The sequence below is a fragment of the Aulonocara stuartgranti genome, assembly GCF_965226115.1.
Source record: "Aulonocara stuartgranti genome assembly, chromosome: 3".
NCBI lineage: Eukaryota > Metazoa > Chordata > Actinopteri > Cichliformes > Cichlidae > Aulonocara > Aulonocara stuartgranti.
In genome coordinates this window covers 2,709,682-2,733,008 of record NC_138941.1, presented here as the reverse complement: position 1 = coordinate 2,733,008, position 23,327 = coordinate 2,709,682, and the positions used below count along the sequence as shown (strand labels likewise).

The 23,327-nt window shown below is 43.4% G+C and overlaps 2 protein-coding genes across 2 annotated transcripts in view; one reads left to right on the top strand and one right to left on the bottom strand.

Moving 5' to 3' along the window:
* The window catches only part of LOC309702327 (uncharacterized protein), an 88,624-nt gene that overhangs the window by 2,271 nt on the left and 63,026 nt on the right, over positions 1–23,327 (top strand). The gene's annotated exons all lie outside the window — the stretch shown is intronic.
* On the bottom strand, positions 14,519–22,281 carry LOC309702231 (protein NLRC3-like). The gene is made up of 9 exons (XM_082526762.1): positions 22,232–22,281; positions 20,627–20,697; positions 20,422–20,551; positions 20,065–20,166; positions 18,994–19,072; positions 18,646–18,832; positions 16,717–18,517; positions 15,630–15,803; positions 14,519–15,356 (listed from the first exon to the last, which is right to left on the bottom strand). The coding sequence occupies exons 3-9, from the start codon at positions 20,538–20,540 to the stop codon at positions 15,161–15,163; spliced, it is 2,658 nt and encodes an 885-aa protein (XP_082382888.1). The 5' UTR covers positions 20,541–20,551; positions 20,627–20,697; positions 22,232–22,281; the 3' UTR covers positions 14,519–15,160.

Genomic DNA, 23,327 nt, shown 5'->3' with positions numbered 1-23,327 from the left:
ACAGGATCTGCTTGAGGAGCTTTTTCATGTGCAGCTCTCTGAGCTCAGGGCTGAGCTGCTGTTTCATCTTTAAGAGCTGCTGCCTCCTCGCCGGACTTGTTCTCCTCTTCTTCTCCTAATGACACCATTTCTGCTTCATATTAAATTCAATAAAGATGCTGACATGTATCTGTAGCAACAACATCATTGAATCTAGAACAACTGGAGCCAAACCAGTGGCTCTGCTGGGATCACTGGTGAGCCAACACTTCCTTGTTGATGCAGATTTCAGGGCTTCCTTTTGCTCCTCCGTTATAACTGTTCTCTCTTCTCAACACATGATGACACAAAGGAATCAGCAGTGACAAAGATGATGCTGAAGAGAAGCACACACTTCACACATATAACAGAGCAGTGCAGTTACACACACCTCTGCTCGACATCAGGCCTCAAACAAAGACACAAAACACTAACTTGACTCTAAACAGAAGAAACGAGCAGCTGTTTCTGTTCTGTGCTTATTTATATTTGACACACATGCTTCTCTTTGTGCAAACACACATCGCACTATAAGGGTAACCTCGCACACAATGATTGGACAGCACAGTGATGATGCTGGGAGATCCTATACGCAGCAACACAGAAACACTGAGAACTTTAAACAATGATGGAAAGTGTTATAAATGACTTGTTGGCCTCTGATCTGTCACAAACAGCTGAAACGTGTCTCTCATGAGTCACATGAAGGTTTTTGACAGAAAGGACAAAAAGTAGCTGCAGTCAGTTTGTGTCATTTTTATATTTATTCATCTGGGAGAAAAATCTGAGGGACATTAAAATGTGTTTTCAACAGAGACAAGAACATGAATATAACAGAACAGGTAAATGAACATGTTTCAAGTAAACAGCTGGACTGATCAGGTCCAAACACAGAGTGATAAACTTGTCAAACAGCTGTCATATCTTTATATAGAAGCTCTTTATAAATGCTGCTCACTGCAGTCTGTTTACTAATAATGTCAAAGTGTTAGAAACACAGAAACATCAGAATGGTCTTTGTTCACAGAAACCTGTCTGGGATCCTTTGTTGTTCTTTTGATGCAGAGTTACATTATAAATATAAAGAGTTATTTCAGAGTCTCATCAGTTTTCCTGCATGTCTTTATTTAACACATCAGCAGGGCTGAAGCTCTCATGTTAAACACACACTGATCTATGGACACGTTCATGTGTTTCTAACAGAACCAGGCTGTTATCAGCCTGCACTAACATTATGTCACACACACTGAATGTAACAGTGACAGTTTACATCATCACACAATCAGCTGTGATTGTTTCACTGTCATCAAACGAGTCAACAGGAAGTAGAATCAATAGAAACCAATCATTTACTGACAGCATGTCTGATGGAAATAAGTGCAGATTATGTATGAAGTCTAACTGCACACAGTAACTGTGTTACAATAAGGACTTAACAGCGCCCTCTGCTGGAGTGTTTCAGTACTGCGTTAACTACAATACACCACCTCCTCCTCACACCACCTGCTACAGCTCTACTCTTCTATGACTACAGACATCCACAGCACTGATGTGAGGTCACATGGTTCATATGTAAGGAGCACAGCTGACCTCAGGTCAGTTTAATGACTGTGAGCAGCAGCTGTGTTATTGTCACTGTGACAGGGAGACACTCTCAGACACAGCGCTCATGTCAGCTTGTTCTCATGCAGGAGGATCAGGAGCTCCATGTTTGTCTTTCTGTTTGAATCATGATGTGTTTGTGCCATCAGAGTCTGTCATGAGTACTCAGGGTTTCACAGCAGCTCTTCTGGATGCTGACGAGGACTCCAACCTCATGTTTCACCTCTCTGAGCTTCTGATGTCTGTGAACACTCGTGTTTCTTCTCTGGGCTCATCTGGACAAAAACACCTTTCTGTGTTTGGCTGCAGCCTCATTCTGACTGACAGGAAGTGTGTTATCCATGAGCTGCACTTCTGTGAGGAAGTTTCCTGCTGTGTTTCCTGTCTGTGGACAAACACGAGTGTTCCAGCTGAGGACTTGGTTCCTTCCACCTGTCCATACAGGACATCACGCTGTCTGCAGCTCTGTAAATGCAGCTCCAGGTCCTTCCACGTGCTGCTCTGTATTTGTGCAGTTTGTAGTGTGTCCTGGGAAACGTAGCACACATGGTGTTCTTCTGCTGTTTCCTCCTTTCACTGAGTGTGAAACACTGACGCTGTGCTGTTGTTCACAGAGGGGAGCTGATTCTAGCTGCAGCTGGACTCTGTCATCTAACTGAATGTGTTGGTGCTGATCACGGGGCTCTGAGGGGGGAGCAGCAGGAGGACTCTGGATGCTGACGTCAGTGTATCTGTGGAAGCTCCCACAGCGTGTCTGTCATTCAATATTGTGCTGTATATTGTATCTATGCAAAGATGAACAGACTGTGTGTTCACTGGTCTCTGTGCTGCAGCTCTGATGTCATCATCACTCCCTCCTCCACCCTCAGCAGTCCCAGCATGCTGCTGTGGTGCACCCCACCCTCACTCTACACCTGAGCCACAGACCACACCCTCCACCTCAATATACACCACAGTTTTCTCTGCTGTGGAAATGAGATCAGGAGGAAATCATCATTATTATTATTTAATAAACGCTCACATTAATGTGGGCTTATTTGTTTCATATTAGAAACATTAGTTGAGTGTTTTTAGTATAAAATGGTCAAAGTCCCTCTTTTTGCTCCTCCCCTCACCTGTGGATGGGCGGTGCTGTTACCGTGGTGACAGCTTGGATGTGTTTCAGTCCTGCCTGGTTATCACTGCAGGAATCTGTCACATTTATTACAGGTAATAACTCTGATTTTTCTGTGTATTATGAACCAAATGTATCCTGATACACACAGAGATGGATGAGCAGAGGTTTTTTTGCAATTTATGTAGTTACTATGGACTTAATGCATACATATTATTAAAATTAGGGCTATAACAGTTGTATTGATGTATAGCAACTTGAAATGCTCCCACAAATGGCTCCACAGCATGTAAAAATATAACAAAAGCTCTGGCGGACTTGGTTCTGTGGTCAGTCTTAAAGGGTGAAGTTAAACTCTGTAATCTTCACTGTGTCACAGAGTTCAGTGAGTCCCGTTATTCACAGTATCAATCAGATCATCAGAGAACAGCTGATCAGCAATCAGTGGTGCCAACAGCGCCTCCTGTGGTGAGAGGATGCAATAATGCAATGTAGCATTTTTCCACTCAACACTTGCAGTCATGGAAACTGTCTGTTGGATCTGTGTGACGTTGCTTTCTTGGTTAGAGTTCCTCACAAATGTCCAGATGATTCTTCTAATGAGGCGTCGACCATGTTTGCAGCTCTTTGGAAGAAAACGTCGCCCTTTGCCATCCTTACTTTTCTTTGACTTCTTCAAATGCAGCTGAACTCCAGCTGGTATTTTCTTGGACTTTGCAGCTGTTTCTGGTCATCAGTTCATTCCTGCAAACCTCTGAAGCTGAACAACAATGATGCTGCATTGCTGGCTGATCCCAAAAGGTTGATTCTGTTCATCTGGACGTTTTCAGAAACGTTTGCTCACTGATCAGGTGACTTCTTCAGTCTCAGCTGACTGCAGCTTTACAAGCTTACAAACAGCACATTTGCACAATGACTGAAAGCAGCAGCACCTGATATATATGATACTAATATAATACATATACATATATAATCCATACTAATGATGAAGGAACTGAGCTCACAGTCCATTGTTCATTCAGTGAACTACTCAGTTTATTTTGGGCCTCAGAAATGCTCACTCTGTTTGTACATCACTGTCAGCAATAGACTCATTCTGCTGTGTGGACAGGAACACATGTGACATCACTTCCTGTTTGTTTGTGACTGAAGAAGTTTACAAGGAATCATTTAGAAGAGTTTCAAACATCAACTGATTGAATCCATGAATCTGAAAACGTGTTTGTGAGTGAAAGAGACAGACATGTACAGACTGAACTATCTGTTCAACAGTCAGAGTGTTTCTGTAACAGGAGACACTCTTTACACTCCACTCAGCACAGGGACACTGAGGCACCAGGAGACCAGACATAAAACCCAGGATAAAGAGTTTGAGTGAATGTGGTGTTGAAGGTGTGGAGGTGGATCAGAGTGTCAGAGGAGACTCTGTAGAAGGACAGAGTGCCAGCAGGACAGTCCACATACACTGCTGCTCTGTTAGAGACAGAGGAGGAGGAGGAGGAGGAGGAGGAGATGGATGTTTGTATCTTATTGTGCCAGACATGACGAGGACCATTATAATCACAGTACAGACTCCAGGACTGATCATTGTATCCAAACACACAGTCTCTGCCTCCTTTCCTTCTGATGCTTCTGTAACTCACTGATATAGAAACGTCTCCTCTCCACTCGACCTCCCAGTAACAGCGACCAGTCAGACCATTTCTACACAGCAGCTGAGGCCAACCATCAAATCTGTCTGGATGATCAGGATATGACTGAACCTCCTCCACACGTGTCACCTTCCTGTTGTTGTCAGACAGTTGGAGCTCTGTGTTCACTGTGTTTGTGTCGATTGTGAGTTGACAGGAATCTGATGGAGAGAACAAACACAATCCAGCTGCAGTTATTGATCCATCATCTGTTCATTGATTGACACTTTGATGATGACTCCTGACATGATGAAGATGGTTGAATGTGTGCTGCTTTGTTTTCATGAATCCCATTAAAAACACACTTACACTTCCTCAGACCTGGTCTCAACCATCGGACTCCAGCAGGCTCCACCCTGAAAGGAGGAGGGGGGTCAGAGCAGCACAGTCAGCATGCACACATGGACATTACATGGCTCTCACACACACACTGTTACACACTGAGCTCAAAGCTCGGCTCCACTGTTTTATTCAAAGAAATCTACATTTATTTATCAGCACATTTAAAAACAGCTTGAGCCAAAGTGCTGCACAGAGTAGAGAGAAAATAGGAAACATACACAGTAATGACTATAAAGACTGGTCAGGATTGAAAGCTACAGAGTACAAATGTGTTTCCAACCGGCTTTTAAAAATGTCCAGTGTTGGTGACGACCTGATGTGAAGGGCGACTGTTCCAGAGTTTGGCTGCAGCCATCGATAAAGCTCACCTCTGTTTTTACGTCTAGTTCTGGTCAGAAGCTGCTTATCTGCAGACCTGAGGGCTCCACTTGGATTCTTTTGTTAAAGAGAGATAAGATGGAGCCAATCCATTCACAGATTTAAAGACAACCAGATCTGGAAGTGGATTCTACCACGTACTGGTAACCAGTGGAAAAAGCTGGTGATGGGTCGTCTAGCACAGACCCACCGCTGGAACCAGACAATTGATGAGGGAGAGAACTGTGACAGCGCCGTTCCTTCACTTGACCTCAGTCGCTCTCGTCTGCTCCCTCGTAACACTGCTCTTTATTGAGCTTACATGAATATGCACAAGTTCATTATGACGTCTTACACAGGTATGAACAAAGAGTACCAGTCTGTGCATAGTGTGTGTGTGTGTGTGTGTGTGTGTGTGTGTGTTCCAGATGTGACCCTGTGACCCCAAAGCTGGTGCTAAGAGTCCAGCGGTCCCCCTAACAAAGGGCTCTTATACTTAACCAGACACAGAGTAGGTGTCCTCCTACACCAGGGGTCTCAAACTCGCGGCCCGCGGGCCAATTGTGGCCCGCAGGACGATAGTTTTTGGCCCCACCTTAATATGAAAATGTAATGTTAGTTTGATAATGTATGACACTTTACACTCACATAGACACGTGGGAACGTGCACATGTAGGCATTCACGTGCTCGTGCACATAGACACAGACAGAGTTTGCAGCACACCGTAGGGGGTTTTATAATGGGGTCACTTCTATAAAGCTGGCTGTAACTAACAAAGGGGTGAAGATTTTTGCAGAGGGACACCGGCCTCATCTTCCCTTCTAGAAGTGCATGCTTAAATGAAGATGAATAAAGATTTTGTAAAAATGACTACTGAGTCCGGTGCCATCTCTGGATGCTCGAGGAATAAAAAGAACCGGGGTAAAACTGATTTCGTAACAACTGCTACCGGCTTTTTATCTGCCGATCGCCGTGCTACGGTTGCAAGAAAAAGAAGCAGAAATGACGTTCTCTACGCGTTGAGACGTTCCCCGTCCGTCGGCTAAACGCTTGATTGAAACTTCAATGCGACAGTGACACCAAGTAGAATTATAAATGTCACATAGCCCCAAACATGTCTTTTTCAAAGCCTGCGGTGAAGAGAAAGGTTGGTGATGAGCACCGACAATTTCAGGAAAAGTGGGAAATGCAATATTTCTTTGTTGAGCACAGGGGCACCCCGACCTGTCTTATTTGCACAGAGAAAGTTGCGCTGCACAAGGAATACAATTTGAAACGTCATTACACAACTAGACATGCTGAGCTGGATGCAAAATACCAGGGAGACGAGAGAGCGAACCGGGTTGCCAGTCTTAAAACAGATCTACTGAGGCAGCAAGATTTCTCCAAGAAAGCAACCAAAGAGAATAATGCAGCAGTCGGAGCCACGTGGTTAGTGAGATGATTGCTAAAGCAGGGAAGCCATTCACAGAAGGTGCATTTGTCTAAAAGTGCATATTGCAGGCTGCAAATATAGTCTGTCCGGGAAAGAAAGGTCAGTTTAGCAACATCAGCCTTTCTGCCAACACCGCAGCAGATCGCATTTCTGACCTGTCAAGTGACATTTATGACCAACTGTGTGAGAAAGCCAAATGTTTCAGTGTATACTCAGTCGCTCTTGATGAGACCACAGACATCACCGACACTGCCCAGCTCCCAATGTATGTCCGTGGTGTTGATGACAGTTTTGAAGTGATGGAGGAGCTGCTCACAGTAATTCCAATGCATGGCCAGACCACCGCTCAGCAGATATTTACAAGCTGTGTGATGCCATTGAGAATGTTGGTTTGCCATGGAAGAGGTTTGTTGGAATAACAACAGATGGAGCGCCATCAATGACAGGGAGGAAACATGGACTGGTGGCACAAAACAAACTGGAAGAGGAAGGCGTGGAGGAGGCCATTGCTCTGCACTGCATCATCCATCAGCAGGTCCTTTGCAGCAAATGCCTGAAGTTTGACAATGTGATGTCTATTGTTGTGAAATGCATCAACCAAATCAGATCCAGGGGCTTAAAGCACCGAAGGTTCTGAGCTTTTTTAGAGGAAATGGAGTCAGAATATGGGGATGTGCTCAACTTCACTGAGGTACGTTGGCTCAGCAGGGGAAATGTATTAAAGAGACTTTTTGAGTTGAGAGCAGAAGTGAAGCCTTCATGGAGAAGGATGGAGTTAGTGTTCCTGTGCTAACTGATCCCAAATGGCTCATGGACTCAGCTTTTCTTGTTGATATGACACATGAGCTTAATGTACTGAACAAGACGTTACAAGGCCAGGGGCAACTTGTCAGTGCTGCCTATGACAACGTGAGAGCATTCTCCACAAAACTGGCGCTCTGGAAACCTCAGCTCTCTCAGACAAACCTTTGCCATTTCCCAGCATGCAAGGCACTCGTGGATGCAGGCACACCATTCAGTGCTGACGAGTATGTTGATGTCACTTTGAGGCTACAGGAGGAATTTGATCACAGGTTTGCTGACTTCAAGACACACAGAGCCACCTTTCACATTTTTGCGGACCCCTTCTCCTTTGATGTGCAAGATGCCCCTTCTGTGCTTCAAATGGAGCTCATTGAGCTGCAGTGCAACTCTGAACTCAAAGCAAAGTTCAGGGAGGTGAGTGGAAAAGCAGACAAGCTTGGACAATTTTTGAGAGAATTGAGCCCTAGTTTCCCTCGGCTTTCCCGAATGTTCAAGCGGACCATGTGCCTTTTTGGTAGCACATACTTGTGCCAAAAGCTCTTCTCCACTTTGAACTTCAATAAGTCCAAGTACAGGTCCAGACTTACGGATGATCATCTTCAAGACATACTGAGGGTCGCAACTGCTTCCTCCCTCAGGCCAAATCTGGCTCGGCTATGCGAGAGGAAACGCTGCCAGGTCTCTAGCAGCAAGGAGTAGGCAAGAGAAGCCATGTTCAGAAGAACAGTTCATTTTCTCCAGTGTTCCATTCATGTTCAGAAGAAGGTTATAGAACTGTTAATACAGACATTTCAATCTAAATACAGCAGATATAGAAGACTGAAAGAAACACATAAGTTCACTGACTAAAAATATCTTATTATTATTTTATTTATGTATTACAGATTGATTTATTTTCTTATTAATTCTTAATTTGTTTATTCATTTTTCACATTTTGTGTTAAAAAATAAAAATAAAGAGATTTGAGAAGATTGGAATTTTTTAACCATGCCTTTCTTGTAGAAAACCTAATGCGGCCCAGCCTCACCCAGACTCTGCCTGCAGCGGCCCCCAGCTAAATTGAGTTTGAGACCCCTGTCCTACACCATAAATCAGTAAGAGAGGGTACGACCTCTCTCATGGCCCCAAGTGGTGTGTGCATGCCAGAGCACTCTGGAAGGCACACAGAGTCTTTACAGACTACTCAGGATCAAACCTCTATCATCATGCAATCGATTATACAACTCTAAGCATATATGAGTAAATATTTCTAAGCATAAATGACAATCAACAATATAAACCTTACAGCTGGTTTTAATAACAGAATTCATTTGTTTCTCAAATGAGAAAGAGCTATCGAGAAACACTCCTAAATCTTTAGTTCTGAACTTTTCCAGTGGGCCAAGGTCAACATTATCTGCTAATGCTAAATAGGCTGCCGTTATTAACTAATGCTAATTTGATGTGAATTAGCATTATGCACTAATGCTAACACTTTTTAACAATGTGAGTAGCTAATGCTAACACTATTTCCCTTAACTTTATAACATTGTGAACGGCTAATGCTAACACTCTTTTTCCTAGCATTACAACATCTGAGCTGCTAATGCTAAGTAGTCCGCCATTAGCACCTACGTCTATCCATCCATCCATTCGCTTCCGCTTATCCTTTTCAGGGTCGCGGGGGGCGCTGGAGCCTATCCCAGCTGTCATAGGGCGAAAGGCGGGGTACACCCTGGACAGGTCGCCAGTCTGTCGCAGGGCTAACACACAGGGGCAGACAACCATTCACACTCACATTCACTCGCACATTCACACCTAATGGCAATTTGGATTATCCAATTAACCTATCCCCACAAGCTGCATGTCTTTGGACGGTGGGAGGAAGCCGGAGTACCCGGAGGGAACCCACGCAAACACGGGGAGAACATGCAAACTCCACACAGAAAGACCCCGGCCTGATGGTGGAATTGAACTCAGGACCTTCTTGCTGTGCGGCAACAGTGCTAACCATCGTGCCACCGTGCTGCCCACCTACGTCTAATTTAAGGCAAATACGCATTAGAACCTAATGCTCATATCGTTTTCCTTTGCTTTATAGCAATGTGAGCAGCTACTGCTAAATAGCATTAGCTAATAACAGCAGTCTAATTTAATGCAAGTTATTATCATTTGCATTATAACGATGTGAGGAGTTAATGCTAAGTATGCTGCCATTAGTGGCTAATTCTAATTAGGGGTGAATAATTATTACAAGCTAATGCTAATATCGTTTTCTCTTCCCTTTTAACAATGTGAGCAGCTAGTGCTAGGTAGGCTGAAGCTAGCAGCTAATGCTAAAGCTAAAGATAATTTGATGTGAATTAGCATTACATTAGTGAGGAGTTAATGCTAAGTAGACTGCCATTAGCAGGTAATGCTAATTTAAGGTTAATAGGAATTGGCATCTAATGCTAATACCATATTTTCTTGCTTTAACCCTTTAAAACTGGTCAGAGTGGGCACACTCCGTTTTGCGCAACTATTTTTAAATCCCGGTAGCACTGTAAGGGAAGCAAAGGACACCTACAGGAGGAAGGTGGAGCAGAAGTTGGAGAGGAACAATATGAGGGAGGTCTGGAATGGTGTGAAAACCATCACAGGCCACAACACCAAGAAAAGCACAGTGGGGGGGACTGTGGAGAAGGCAAACGAACTCAACAACTTCTTCAACAGGTTTGACCAGCCCACAACCCCCCCCCCCAGCCTCCCTCGCTTCCCCCCCTTCCTGACACCATGACACCCCCCTCCTCGAATCCCTCTCTCAGCAGCAAGACATCTCCCCCCCTCCCCTCCTCCCAAACATCTCCCAGTGTCACAGTGGATCAGGTCAGGAGGCAACTGAGGAAGCTTCGCCCCAGAAAGGCAGCAGGCCCAGACAAGGTGTGTCCTAGGATGCTAAAGGCATGTGCTGCTGAACTTGGGGAGCCGCTACAACGAGTCTTCAACCTCAGTCTGCGACTGGGGAGAGTGCCCGCCCTATGGAAGACATCCTGCATCGTCCCGGTCCCCAAAAAGAACCGGCCCAATGAGCTGAATGACTTCCGACCGGTGGCACTGACGTCACATCTTATGAAGACTCTAGAGCGGCTCTTCCTCAACTTCCTCCGACCACAGGTACAACATGCCCAGGACCCACTACAGTTTGCATACAAGGCGGGTGTCGGAGTGGAGGATGCCATCCTGTACCTCCTACACAGAGCCCACTCACACCTGGATGGGGGAAAAGGCACGGTCAGGATACTGTTTCTTGACTTTTCCAGTGCCTTTAATACCATCCGGCCCTGTATGCTTCAGGAAAAACTGAACAGGATGGAGGTGGACCCCTGCCTGGTGGCTTGGATCTCCGACTACCTCACCGACAGACCACAGTACGTCAGGCTGAAGGACATCACGTCTGACACTGTGGTCAGCAGCACAGGAGCACCACAGGGAACTGTGCTGTCCCCTCTTCTCTTCACCCTGTACACCTCTGACTTCTGCTACAACTCTGAATTATGCCACATTCAGAAGTTTGCAGATGACACAGCCATCATGGGGTGTATCTGGGATGATCAGGAAGAGGAGTACAGAAGTCTGGTGAGGAACTTTGTCGCATGGAGTCACACAAACCACCTTCAACTCAACACCTCAAAGACTAAGGAACTGGTTGTGGACTTCGGGAGGTCCACAGAAGGTCCACTGCCGGTTCAGATAGAGGGGGAGGAGGTGGAGGTGGTCAACAAGTACAAGTACCTCGGGCTGTGGGTGGACAATAAACTGGACTGGTTGCTGGAGTACTTTTCTATGCTGTGGTGTGCTGGGGGAGCAGCACAGCAAAGAAGGACTCATCCAGGCTGGAGAAACTGATCAGGAAGGCTAGCTCTGTGGTCGGCATGAAGCTGGACACTCTGGTGACAGTGGCAGAGAAAAGGACATTAAAGAAACTGATGGACATTATGAACAATGCTGGGCATCCTCTGCACACGGCCATTAACAACCAGAAGAGTCTGTTCAGTGACAGGTTGCTTCTCCCCAAGACAAGAACTAACAGACTTAAAAACTCCTTTGTCCCACACGCCATCAGACTGTTTAACTCCTCTCTGGAGGGGAGAGGGAGGGGAAACAGGAGGACAAAGGAGGGGGGAACAACTAAGCTGTAGTGCCTCTTCACCTCACTGTACAATACCTTGTGCAATACTTTTGTAAATAGTCAACAGTGCAATAGACTCAATACTTGAAATGTGCAATTCACTTGTATTTTTATTTTTATTCCTATTTATTCTATTTATCCCCTTTGTATATTTTATTTATATTTGTCTCTGTATTTATATATGTGTGTGTGTGTGTGTGTGTGTGTGTGTGTGTGTGTGTGTGTGTGTGTATATATATATATATATATATATATATATATATATAACAATTCTGTAACTGTAACTTCGGTCGTTGCTGTGCTTTTTGGAAGTCGAATTTCCCAGAGGAACCCACCCGAGGGATTAATAAAGTTCTATCTTATCTTATCTTAATCACGTGAGCTAGCGCAATAATTTTTTTTGCATATGAAACCTGAGGAGTTGTATTTACATCTTATGCCATCAGCTTGTCCTAGGTTACAGTTTCCTTCCACATATGCTTAGGACTCATATTGCTCTGCTGGAAATAGTTTATTTTGATGCATATGCTGTTATTTTGCAAATTTGCAGTATAATATTTATTTTCGTTTTTCCTGCAGTATATAAAAATTGGTGTATTTCAAAAATAAAACTATGAAGGCACTCAAAATAAATTTCCTGAGGTGGGAAACTATTTTGTGCAACTTTTTTGTATTTACAGTTTTGAGGGATAAGCCTCTTAAATTTCTCTAACTAGAAATATATGTTAAAAAAACAAAAACGATTTTCAATTTTTTTGTAGTTTATTGCACTTTTTTGCAATTTATGTAATTACTATGCACTTAATACATACATATTATTAAAATTTAGGCTGTAATGGTTGTATTGATGTATAGCAACTTGAAATGCTCCCAAAAATGGCTCTACAGCATGTAAAAATATAATATAAGCTCTGGCGGACTTGGTTCTATGGTAGGTCTTAAAGGGTTAAATCAATATCAGTAGCTAATCCGATTGCTCAGTCTGACGTCAGGTGAAGTCATTTTTATGCATTTAAGAGCTGTGTTGAATTCAACATTACAAACTGAACATTAGAACTATCCTCTTCTCCAGGATTTTCCTGATTTAACATTTCAATATGACATTTCCAGCGCTTTGTTTTCTCTGCTCACAGACAAAACAGATACACGCATGTATATACAGCCCACGTCCAGCTCTGCATGCACTCCTGCTCCATTTCTATAGAGAATAAACAACGTAACACAATCATTCTCCATTGTTTTCAACTCAACCAGCTGCATTTAATAAAGGAGTTTGAATTTACTTTACAACAGCTGCTGTTGTTTCCTGTCTGCATTCATGTTCTTAACTGTACTCCACACATTCTGAACTGGTGTACCGTAATTGTCGGGCTATAAGCCGCTACTTTTTGCACAAGCTTTGAGCCCTGCGGCTTTTAGTCAGGTGCGGCTTTTCTATGGATTGTCCATGAGCGGATTTGTTTTGTTTGTTCCGCTGTTGTACGGCACTACGTTGCCTGGCGGAAGGATTGGGGTTCAAGAGTGGTATGTTGGTCACATGTCCATCCGTCAGGCAACGTAGTGCAGTACGAGGTAGCGTGAAAAACAAACTTCAAAGTAGCGCTACCCGTTCAGCTGGAGGCCTGGATGATGAGCGGCGATAAACTTGCAAAAAGCAAGTTATGCCCAACTCCACCATTGGATTCTGACAGCGTGGAAAAGTGTGAAAACATCCACGATCACCAACAGATTTCGAAGGGCTGAATGCTGCATGATGGAGAGGAGGACACCGCCACGGCCCTTCTGAGGGTGTTCGACTCTGACACTGACAACGAGGATTTCTTTGTTTTTGAAAGTGACAACGAAAGAAAGAAGCTGAGAGTGGATGACGAAGCCACCCTGAGCCTGTTTGTTTCCGACACTGGAGAAGAGGACTTTGGTGGTTTTAGTGCGCAGGAAGATGGTGGTGAATGACTGACTTTTCTTCTTGTTAAAGCCGTGTCGCTGCACCTGAGCCTAAAAGGTAGTCCGAATCAATTGTTCTGGTGTGCTGTAGGTTATTGTTATGTACTACATTTGTTACTCATTTATGAAGCACAGTACATGTTTTGTACTTGTAATTACCGCTACTTGTACATATACCTAAAAAGTTATGCAAATATGTACCATAACTTGTTTTTCAAAATATTAATAAAAGGGGTGTGTCTCCAAACAGCCATCTCTTTCCTGACAATTCGCTTTGCGCATATTCTCTTACATATGATAAGTCAACATTGAAACACCTGCGGCTTTTAGTCAGGTGCGGCTAATGTATGTACAAAACAGGATTTTCCCCTGATTTTAGCTTGTGCGGCTAATATTCAGGTGCGCTCTGTAGTCCGGGAAATACGGTAGTTCTTCCTAAAGTACTGCAGTATTCCTGCCAGTACATCCTTTTAGTTTTCCTAACTGTTTCCTCTGATGCTCGTTGCTATTCTTTCCTCAATGCAAATTCATGCTAAGCTCCTTCATATCCATCCCTGTTTCTAAACCTGTAATAATTGCTTTAATGTGTCTTTGGCCTAATTATGAGTCTGTCCATATGTTTGTAGTTCCCCACTTGCTTTGGTTTCTTAGCTCTGATTCTCTCAAATTTATCCTTGAAATCATTTACTGGCATCTCTCCCTCTCACTCCCACTATCCCCAGAACACCAGAGTATTCATCTCCTGGTTTATCCTATGGCCTCTTTGCATTTTCTCCAATCATCCCTGTTTCTAGAGTCTCACCCCATCTGCAGGCAGTCCAAGAGAAACTGCCTCTGCCATTTTCTTCTTCTTAATCTTTGATTTTTCTCTTCACTTTCTCCATTGGGTCTTCTTAGACGCACTTTCCAGAAAGCAGCAACATTTTTTGTGCCCCATTTTTCAAATTGTGCATCTTACTTCAGCTTAATGTGTTTCCTGTTTTGTTTTTACACAGGTCATGTAAAAGAAAACCTACCAGAGACTCGACAAAGCTGAACTGAAAGACAACACAGGCAATAAATCAGAGCAGCACAGAACTTAAGCTCATGGTCCATAGAAGCTGGGCTCTACAGGTGTACCAGGACAAGCTTAGTGTAAGTCCCTCGAAAAAGTTTCACTTGTGCTGTTTCGGTGTAAATTACTGGTTTGTTTGAACAATTTCATCAGCTGAACCATAAATACTCCAAAACAATTTCTTTGTGACTCAGTGTGATTTTTCATTTTGTAATATTAGCATGTCAAACTCTACATTCTCTACACAGATGAGAAATGAAGTGTATTTAATAATAAAAGTTATCTCTCAGAGACAAAGTTAGTGTCTCATTCAGGTCTGTATCTGAGTAGCCTCAGACACATGCAGTGCTCATATTTTCTGTTTTGTGTGTCACTCAGACCTCTTCCTGACAGGGGCAGCAATTTCATTTAAAGTCCCATTCACTGATACAGGCTGCTGGAGCTCCAACCAGGAGGGTACACACATGATCCAGGGAAAAAAATTATATATGGTCTCTTAGATAAATATTAAGAGGTCCTGTGTTTTACTAAAAAATCAAAGTAGTAAAACACAGGACCTTTGGGTTAGATATAAGGTGATTTGACAAATCATGTCTGTTGTAAATGAGTAAGCCATTTATCGACCTGACTCAGGTTTTAAATCATCATCAGAAAAGACTGAATCCTGACCTGAGAATCCCAAGTGTACACTTTGGACTCTCCACTGCAGAAAATAGAAGCTTCAGTCCTAAATCCTGCAGGTTGTTGTTACCCAGGTCCAGCTCTGTCAGACGGGAGGACTGGGAGCTCAGGACTGAGGACAGAGCTTCACAGCTTCTGTCTGACAGGTTACAGCCACTCAGTCTGAAGAAAGGATGACAAGAAGACATGAAACACTTGTGTTAAAGTATATTCATGGTGCCATGAGGAGCTACTACATTTACAATATTTCAACACTGTTTCAGGACATGCTGGAATCCTTATTGCCTCATGTTACAAAAGACAAATGTGGCAGTTTACTGTGACTTGCATGGATTCATTAAAAAAACAAAACATAAACACTGTTAATTTTTTCCAAATGAAATTGATTAAATGATGTTAATTGATGAAAAAAAAATCGATATTGCTTGAGCTGACCTCAGCGTTTCCAGTTTGCAGTATTGACTCTTCATCCCAGCAGACAGAAGCTTCAGTCCTGAATCCTGCAGGTTGTTGTTACCCAGGTCCAGCTCTGTCAGATGGGAGGACTGGGAGCTCAGGACTGAGGACAGAGCTTCACAGCTTCTGTCTGACAGGTTACAACCACTCAGTCTGAAATCAAGGTGGAAGGGAGACAAGATCAACCAAACAAATCAGAGCTTTATTGCTTTTTTATTGTTTTTAAGCAGAAATCAGTGAGGTGCTGGTAGATTCTGTTCTTTTGGTTTATTACCCAACAACACACACATACACTAATATTTGTGACTTTTGTAATAGTAGCATTTACAATGCAAAGCAACAGCGATCACAGATTGAAGGGGCCTGAATAAAACTACAATGCAGTGATTTTTAAGATGACCTGTTCTTCCAATTTCCAACAACAGATTTCTCCAACCTTACAGTTAAAAATAATTCTTTATCTCATACTGAATCTTGGTGCAACTCCCCCCAGTTTATTAAAATGAAGAGGTACTGAAGTTGCTGTAAGTGATGTGTGATGCCACTGATTTCCTTTCTGATCCAATACAAAGTAAAATTCAGGCTGGTATCTACGATACTGATGAAAACTATTCCTTCAGAATCAATACAAGACATCATAAGAAAATATGATGTTTTGTATAACATAAAAAGCCTGAATTTTAAAATATTCAGTTAATAATCAAAAACAGATGTGACTGAAAATAATAAAACTGAGAAACATTTTATGGCCATTCGATCCTTTTACAACCATTGCAAGAGCTTGGTTGGCATAGCCGGCAATACGTTGGATAGTAATAAGTCCGGTGGGTGATGGGCTCCACCAGGGCTGCCCTTTGTCACCGATTCTGTTCATAAATTTTATGTTTAAAGGCTGTATCAAAAGTTCATTCAAGTTACAATATTGTGGTCAAAAGTTCTCCTTTTTTCTTTTATACTATACAACTACGCTGTCTCATGGTTTTAGGACATGGATCTGTCATGGAAGAAATCTATGACCACTTTTAATCAACATTTTAAAAATAAACATGATCACAGATTTACTCACAGAGCCTTGTTGGAGGCTTTGACCACTGGCAGGAGCCTCAGAAGAGCCTCCTCTGAAGCAGAGTATTTCTTCAGGTCAAACACATCCAGATCTTCTTCTGATGACAGTAAGATGAAGACCAGAGCTGACCACTGAGCAGGAGACAGTTCACCTGTGGAGAGACTTCCTGATCTCAGGGACTGTTGGATCTCCTCCACTAGAGAACGATCATCCAGTTCATTCAGACAGTGGATCAGATTGATGCTTTTCTCTGCAGACAGATTCTCACTGAGCTTCTTCTTGATGCACTGGACTGTTTCCTGATTGGTCAGTGAGCTACTTCCTGTCTGTGTCAGCAGACCTCGTAGGAGAGTCTGATTGGTCTGCAGTGAAAGACCCAGGAGGAAGCGGAGGAACAAGTCCAGGTGTCCATTTGGACTCTGTAAGGCCTTGTTCACAGCACCCTGGTGGAGAGATTGAAGTTTTAGTTTGTTAAATAATTTAGATTTCTTGGATGTTGTTTGTTGTTGTTCCAGCAGATTGAGTCCAGAGTTGATGAAGGTCAGATGGACATGAAGAGCAGCCAGAAACTCCTGAACACTCAGATGGATGAAGCAGAACACCTTGTCCTGGTACAGTCCGCTCTCCTCTTTAAAGATCTGTGTGAACACTCCTGAGTACACTGAGGCTGCTCTGATATCGATGCCACACTCTGTCAGGTCTGATTCATAGAAGATCAGGTTTCCTTTCTGCAGCTGATCAAAAGCCAGTTTTCCCAGAGACTTAATCATCTTCCTGTTCTTTTTATTCCAGTGTGGATCTGTCTCAGTTCCTCCATCATACTTGACCTTCTTCACTTTGGCCTGAACCACCAGGAAGTGGATGTACATCTCAGTCAGGGTCTTGGGCAGCTGTCCTCCCTCTCTGGTTTCCAGCACATCCTCCAGAACTGTAGCAGTGATCCAGCAGAAGACTGGGATGTGACACATGATGTGGAGGCTTCGTGATGTCTTGATGTGGGAGATGATCCTGCTGGCCTGCTCCTCATCTCTGAATCTCTTCCTGAAGTACTCCTCCTTCTGTGGGTCAGTGAACCCTCTGACCTCTGTCACCATGCCGACACAGTCAGGAGGGATCTGATTGGCTGCTGCAGGTCGTGTGGTTATCCAGAGGCGAGCAGAGGGAAGCAGTTTCCCCCTGATGAGGTTTATCAGCAGCACATCCACTGAGGTGGACTTTCTAGGGTCAGTTAGGATTGTAGTTTTGTGGAAGTCCAGAGGAAGTCGACACTCATCCAGACCATCAAAGATGAACACAACCTGGAAGTCTTCAAAGCTGCAGATTCCTGCTTCTTTGGTTTCAGTAAAGAAGTGATGAACAAGTCCCACCAAGCTGAACTTTTCCTCTTTCAGCACATTCAGCTCTCTGAAAGTGAATGGAAATATGAACTGGATGTCCTGGTTGGCTTTGTCTTCAGCCCAGTCCAGGCTGTATTTCTGTGTTAAGACTGTTTTCCCAATGCCAGCCACTCCCTTTGTCAGCACTGTTCTGATTGGTTCGTCTCTTCCAGGTGAGGCTTTAAAGATGTCTTCTTGTCTGATGGTTGTTTCTGGTCTGTCTGGTTTCCTGGATGCTGTTTCAATCTGTCTGACCTCATGTTCATCATTGACCTCTGCAGTCCCTCCCTCTGTGATGTAGAGCTCTGTGTAGATCTGATTCAGGAGGGTTGGGTTTCCTGCTTTAGCGATGCCCTCAAACACACACTGGAACTTCTTCTTCAGGGTGGATTTAAGGTTACGATGACAAACTGGAGCTTGAAGCTCTGAATGAGAAGAAAAATAAACACTCAATTCCAAAAAGAACTAATCTTTAAAACATGTTGCTCCATCTTCCATCTCTGGAAAATGTTCATTTATCCAGCAGCTTAAATCTTTAGATAAATCCTCTTACTGCTCTGCAGACGGTCAGCCAGCTCCTCCTGCTTCATTCTCATCAGGAAGTCCACTGTGATCTTCACAAACGCCTCTCTGCTGCTGCTCCTCTGACTCTCTAAGCATTCTGGGTAATCTGGACTCAGAACCTTCTGGATCTTCTTCAGCTCGTTCTTCACAAAAGTGATGATGTTGTCCTCCAGCAGCTGGAACAGAATATTTATGAATGAGCCAATCAGACTGAAATCATGGAGCCAAACATCAGATCCATGTTGGACACACTGACGATCCACTGGTCTACAAAGAGCAGCATGGAGATGACTGTGAACAGAACAGATGTAACAGTAGTTGTTGTACATGTACAGACCATAAATATGGAGTCCAGCTGTGTTTGATGCTGCTGGGCAGACTGACCACTGGGAACCTCTGAGCTCTGCTGCTCCACTCTGTGGAGGAACCATGAAGGATTAGATCCACACAGGATAAAGATCCAGGAGTTTCTGCTCAAATAACTTCATCTGAATCAAGTCTGTCAAGTTTTAAACTCTCAGATTGTGAACATATCAGTAATTTTCAGTCTGTTTTCATGGACGTCCTTTCAGTGGTGATGTCAGGGATGATTTTGAAGAAGCTCATCAAACTGAACCATCAGCAGATCACTGCTCCAAAACCAGAACATGATCCGAGTCTCCCTCCACCACCAGAACACCAGCTTTACTAACGTGGTAGATCAGTGTAGTACAGATCAATAACTGATGAGTCATTTGATCAAAATCACTGAGTGCTTCACGTCTGACCCTCTGATGCTTCTGTAGACATTTTGCATATTTAATGAATGTCTGACAGTTTTACATTCATTCTATGAACACAGTGGAAATGTTGTGTTATAGTCTCCATGTTGTTTCCAGCATCATAAATTCTTAAGTTCAGAAAATTAGATTCTTTCTTCACAGCTGAAAAACAACAACATTTATTCTCTATTGAAATCTGCATCGTCCACTCCAAAGGTCACAATCTGAAGGTAACATCTGGTTTTGTTCCCTGTGGTTAACTCTGAGCATCAGTATGGTGGGATTTATCCACTACATCCACACCACTGTGGTTCAGTGTTGTCCTGATGGAGTAACAGCAGCCAGTATGATCCAGGCTTTAGCTGCTGGGTCTCTGTGTGACCTCTCAGACTGTTTAACAGATCAGACACAAAGAGAATCAGAGCAGCTCTGTTCTTTAAAGACAAACATGAACCCACTCAGGTCACACTTTCCCCACAGATATGAGCATCACTGTCCTCAAACAGCAAATGACCAAGTCGAACATTTGGATCTTTTCTCTTTCATTGTTTTCTTTTTAATGAATCTTTGTAACAATCTGAGGATGTTTCAGGTCATATTTATCCAGGAAACACAAACATGTAAAGGAGTCATCACAGCTCTCTGACCTCGTTGCTCCAGGGTCACCACTGAAGTATGGATTTTGACCTTTGGACCAGTCACTCCTCACAGACGGACAGCTGGACCCTGCAGACTGTGACCTCTGACCTCTGCAGACACAAACATGATTGAAGCAGCTGTGATCACACAGACTGCAGATAATGCAGCTGTTTCCTGTCAGTAACATCCTCTTAGATTAGAGTTCAGCTTTTTACAGGAAAACTGGACAAAACTGATTTTTGTTACAAACTCATTTTCATTTCCTCTCAGCTCACAAACACAGTCAGACAATCAACCAGAGTCAACACTGATTATAATGTCAGTGCAGAATTATTTCTGTTACTCAGTGAGTTCAGCTCTCTGACCTCGTTGCTCCAGGTTCACCACTGAACTCTGGATTTTGACCTTTGGACTCGTCACTCCTCACAGACGGACAGCTGGACCCTGCAGACTCTGCTCTGTCCTCCTCTTCCTCCATCATCATCTTCAGTCAGTCTGAGAGGTAAACCACAAACACTCAGTGAGTTCACATTAACAGGAGGAACTGAGTTACAGTCGCTGACCTCTGACCTGTCATGTGACCATGAAACCAGGTCAATATGTCTGTAGGTTCAGTCATCCAGGTCATGTGATCTAAGGAGCTTGGAGAGAAAAGAGACGTCTTTAAGTTTCTGGAAGACGTTTCATCAGAGAAGCTTCTTCAGCTGTAAAACCAAACGGTGGAGAGTCCCAGATATTTAAACCTGAGAGGGAAAGAAAGCATGTCGCTGACCCACCACTGATGTTATTTCAAGGAGGAAACTGAGAGCCTTTGCACCAGGAGCACAAACATCAGCTCCAGCAATGATCCACTGATGTGTTTTTATTCCATGTATGAATGTTGTTATTGACAGAGATGACGTTTGTGTGTCAGTGATGCAGTGACTGTTGTTGTTACCTGTACAGGCTGGTTAGACTCTATGAAACAGATCATACAGATCTCTGCATGTTAGAAGAGACTATTAAAGGTCATGAATGAGACAAAGGCAGGGAGGCGTCCTTTACAGCTAAACAGCAGAGTGAGAGAACAGCCAGCACCTCTACATTTATCACATTATACAGCACATGTATGATACTGACAGGGATGAGAAGAATTTAGTGATTCTGATCCCATCATTGATATTACTTATTGATTCTCAGTAGCTCTGCTCTGACAGTCACCACCATCACTGAGCAGCATATCAAAGACATTTGTGCACATTAACTACATGTTGTGGCTCAAATGTTTGTGCATGTTGGAGGCATTTCCTCTTTGTTGTGATCAGTGTTGGTCATTACTCAAAACAGTCATTATTACACATATTACACAGAACACTTTGATTAAAAGTAATGGAGTACGTTACTTCATTACTCCTCATAACATTACTTTGATGTTAAAATGAACAAATGAGCATGTAACAACATAAAGCTGAGGTACAGCCCCACACACCAACACAGATCCTGATGAGGTCACGTGATGTTTCTCTGAGTGTTTATGAACACAAATCAAAGATGAAACAGCACAAAGACACTTCAAAGTGATTCTACTGTAGAAACATGAACAGGTAGAAACCTGCAGCCTGACTGCTCATCACTTTGTTACCTGTTCAAGTTCAGCAGCAGCAGCTCACTTTATCACGGTGCTGGTCTGGGGTCAGTGTTTACTCAGCTTTAACTCACTCTGGGTTCTTGGCTAGCTTAGTGTTAGCTGAACGTTAGCTTAGTGTTAGCATGCTGTGTGCTAGCTTAGCGTCAGAGCTCTGCAGGTGTCTCGTGTGTAAATATTAATCACAGTGACAGTAAAGGAGGTAAAGGGCTGTGACGTCATCACGTACGCTGCGTCCTCTGTGGGCTCTGAGTGAACTCAAAGTACAAACTACAAGTACACAAACACGAACGTAGCTCAGAGTGGCGGACACACTCGGCCTCGTTGGTCCAGCTGTGAGTCCGTTACCGTGAACTATGGAGCGGCAGATTTGTGCTGAACTAAGCTGCACACAGCTGATGTTAGCCAGGAAACATTACACACTGACTTTAATGGAGAGACCGGAAATACAAACACACACAGTTTGTTGTGTGAAGAAATCAAACACGAGCTGAACAAACAGTAAAGTTCCTAAAGACAAACTGTTAAAGGAGGAAACAAAGCAAACTTACAGTTTCTTCACACACCAACAACAAGCTCCACTCCACACCTGGACACTAAACACGGACACACAGGTGAGCTGTTTCCTGGAAGGAGGCGGGACTCCACCTGAAACTCAGCACAGGTGGGAGGGGCTCAGCTCTGTGTGTGCTGATGTGTTAACTTTAAAAATATGCCGTCTGACTGCTCAGACTGAGTCAGAGTAAAGTTCACATGCTGACGTGTGGAGACATGAAACCTTGTTGTAGCTGCAGGTGTGAACACTAGTGATGTGCGGATCGATCCTGAAATATCGATTCCTCCGATACCAATCATTTATGTTCTAGAATCGATTCTCACATTAAAATATCGATATTTTAGTAATTTAGAGTAAATTTGTAGTTTATCATTAACAGGAACACAGTGGAAAGAAACTATAACATTCGGATTGCCTACATTCAAAGGAACTACTTCCTCTTCCGCCTTTCATAGTCATGTGCGAAATACGGCTGTATAAATGTCTCGCAGCCCCTTGGCGTGCGCACTCACAACAATGGCTGAGCGTAATTGTGCGGATGTATTTTACCTCCACAAACAGCTGAGCCGTGGTTTGCAATAAATGTGGCAAAAAAAAGTGAGGTGTTGTGGCCATACTTGCCAACCTTGAGACCTCAGAATTAGGGAGACATTCAAAAGGGCTGTTTGGGCGGATAAATATATTTTACAGGGTTTATTTATCGGATAAAATACGTTAAATGTCACCGTTATTATTGGCCGGCCCGGAAACAGCGGGGGTGTCCAAATTCAGAGGCTGCTTCCACCTGAGGACCGGCCTTCGCGGTCTAAAGAAAGCCGGGTAGTACGTCACGAGCTCCCTCGGTGGAGTGAAACTCTGCCGTCTGCTCCTTGCTGTCTAAAATATAACCGGACACTGACGTAAACTCTTCTGTTTAATCAGTTTTCTGTTTGACGTTTATTCAGCTGTGTGAAAACCCCGGAGGAACCCTCCCGAGGGAATAATAAAGTTTAATTTAATTTAATCTAATCTAATAACTTTAATCTCAGCCAAACCGATTTACTCACGAACAAATAAAACACTGAAAAAGCCAAACAAGAACATTTTTAAGT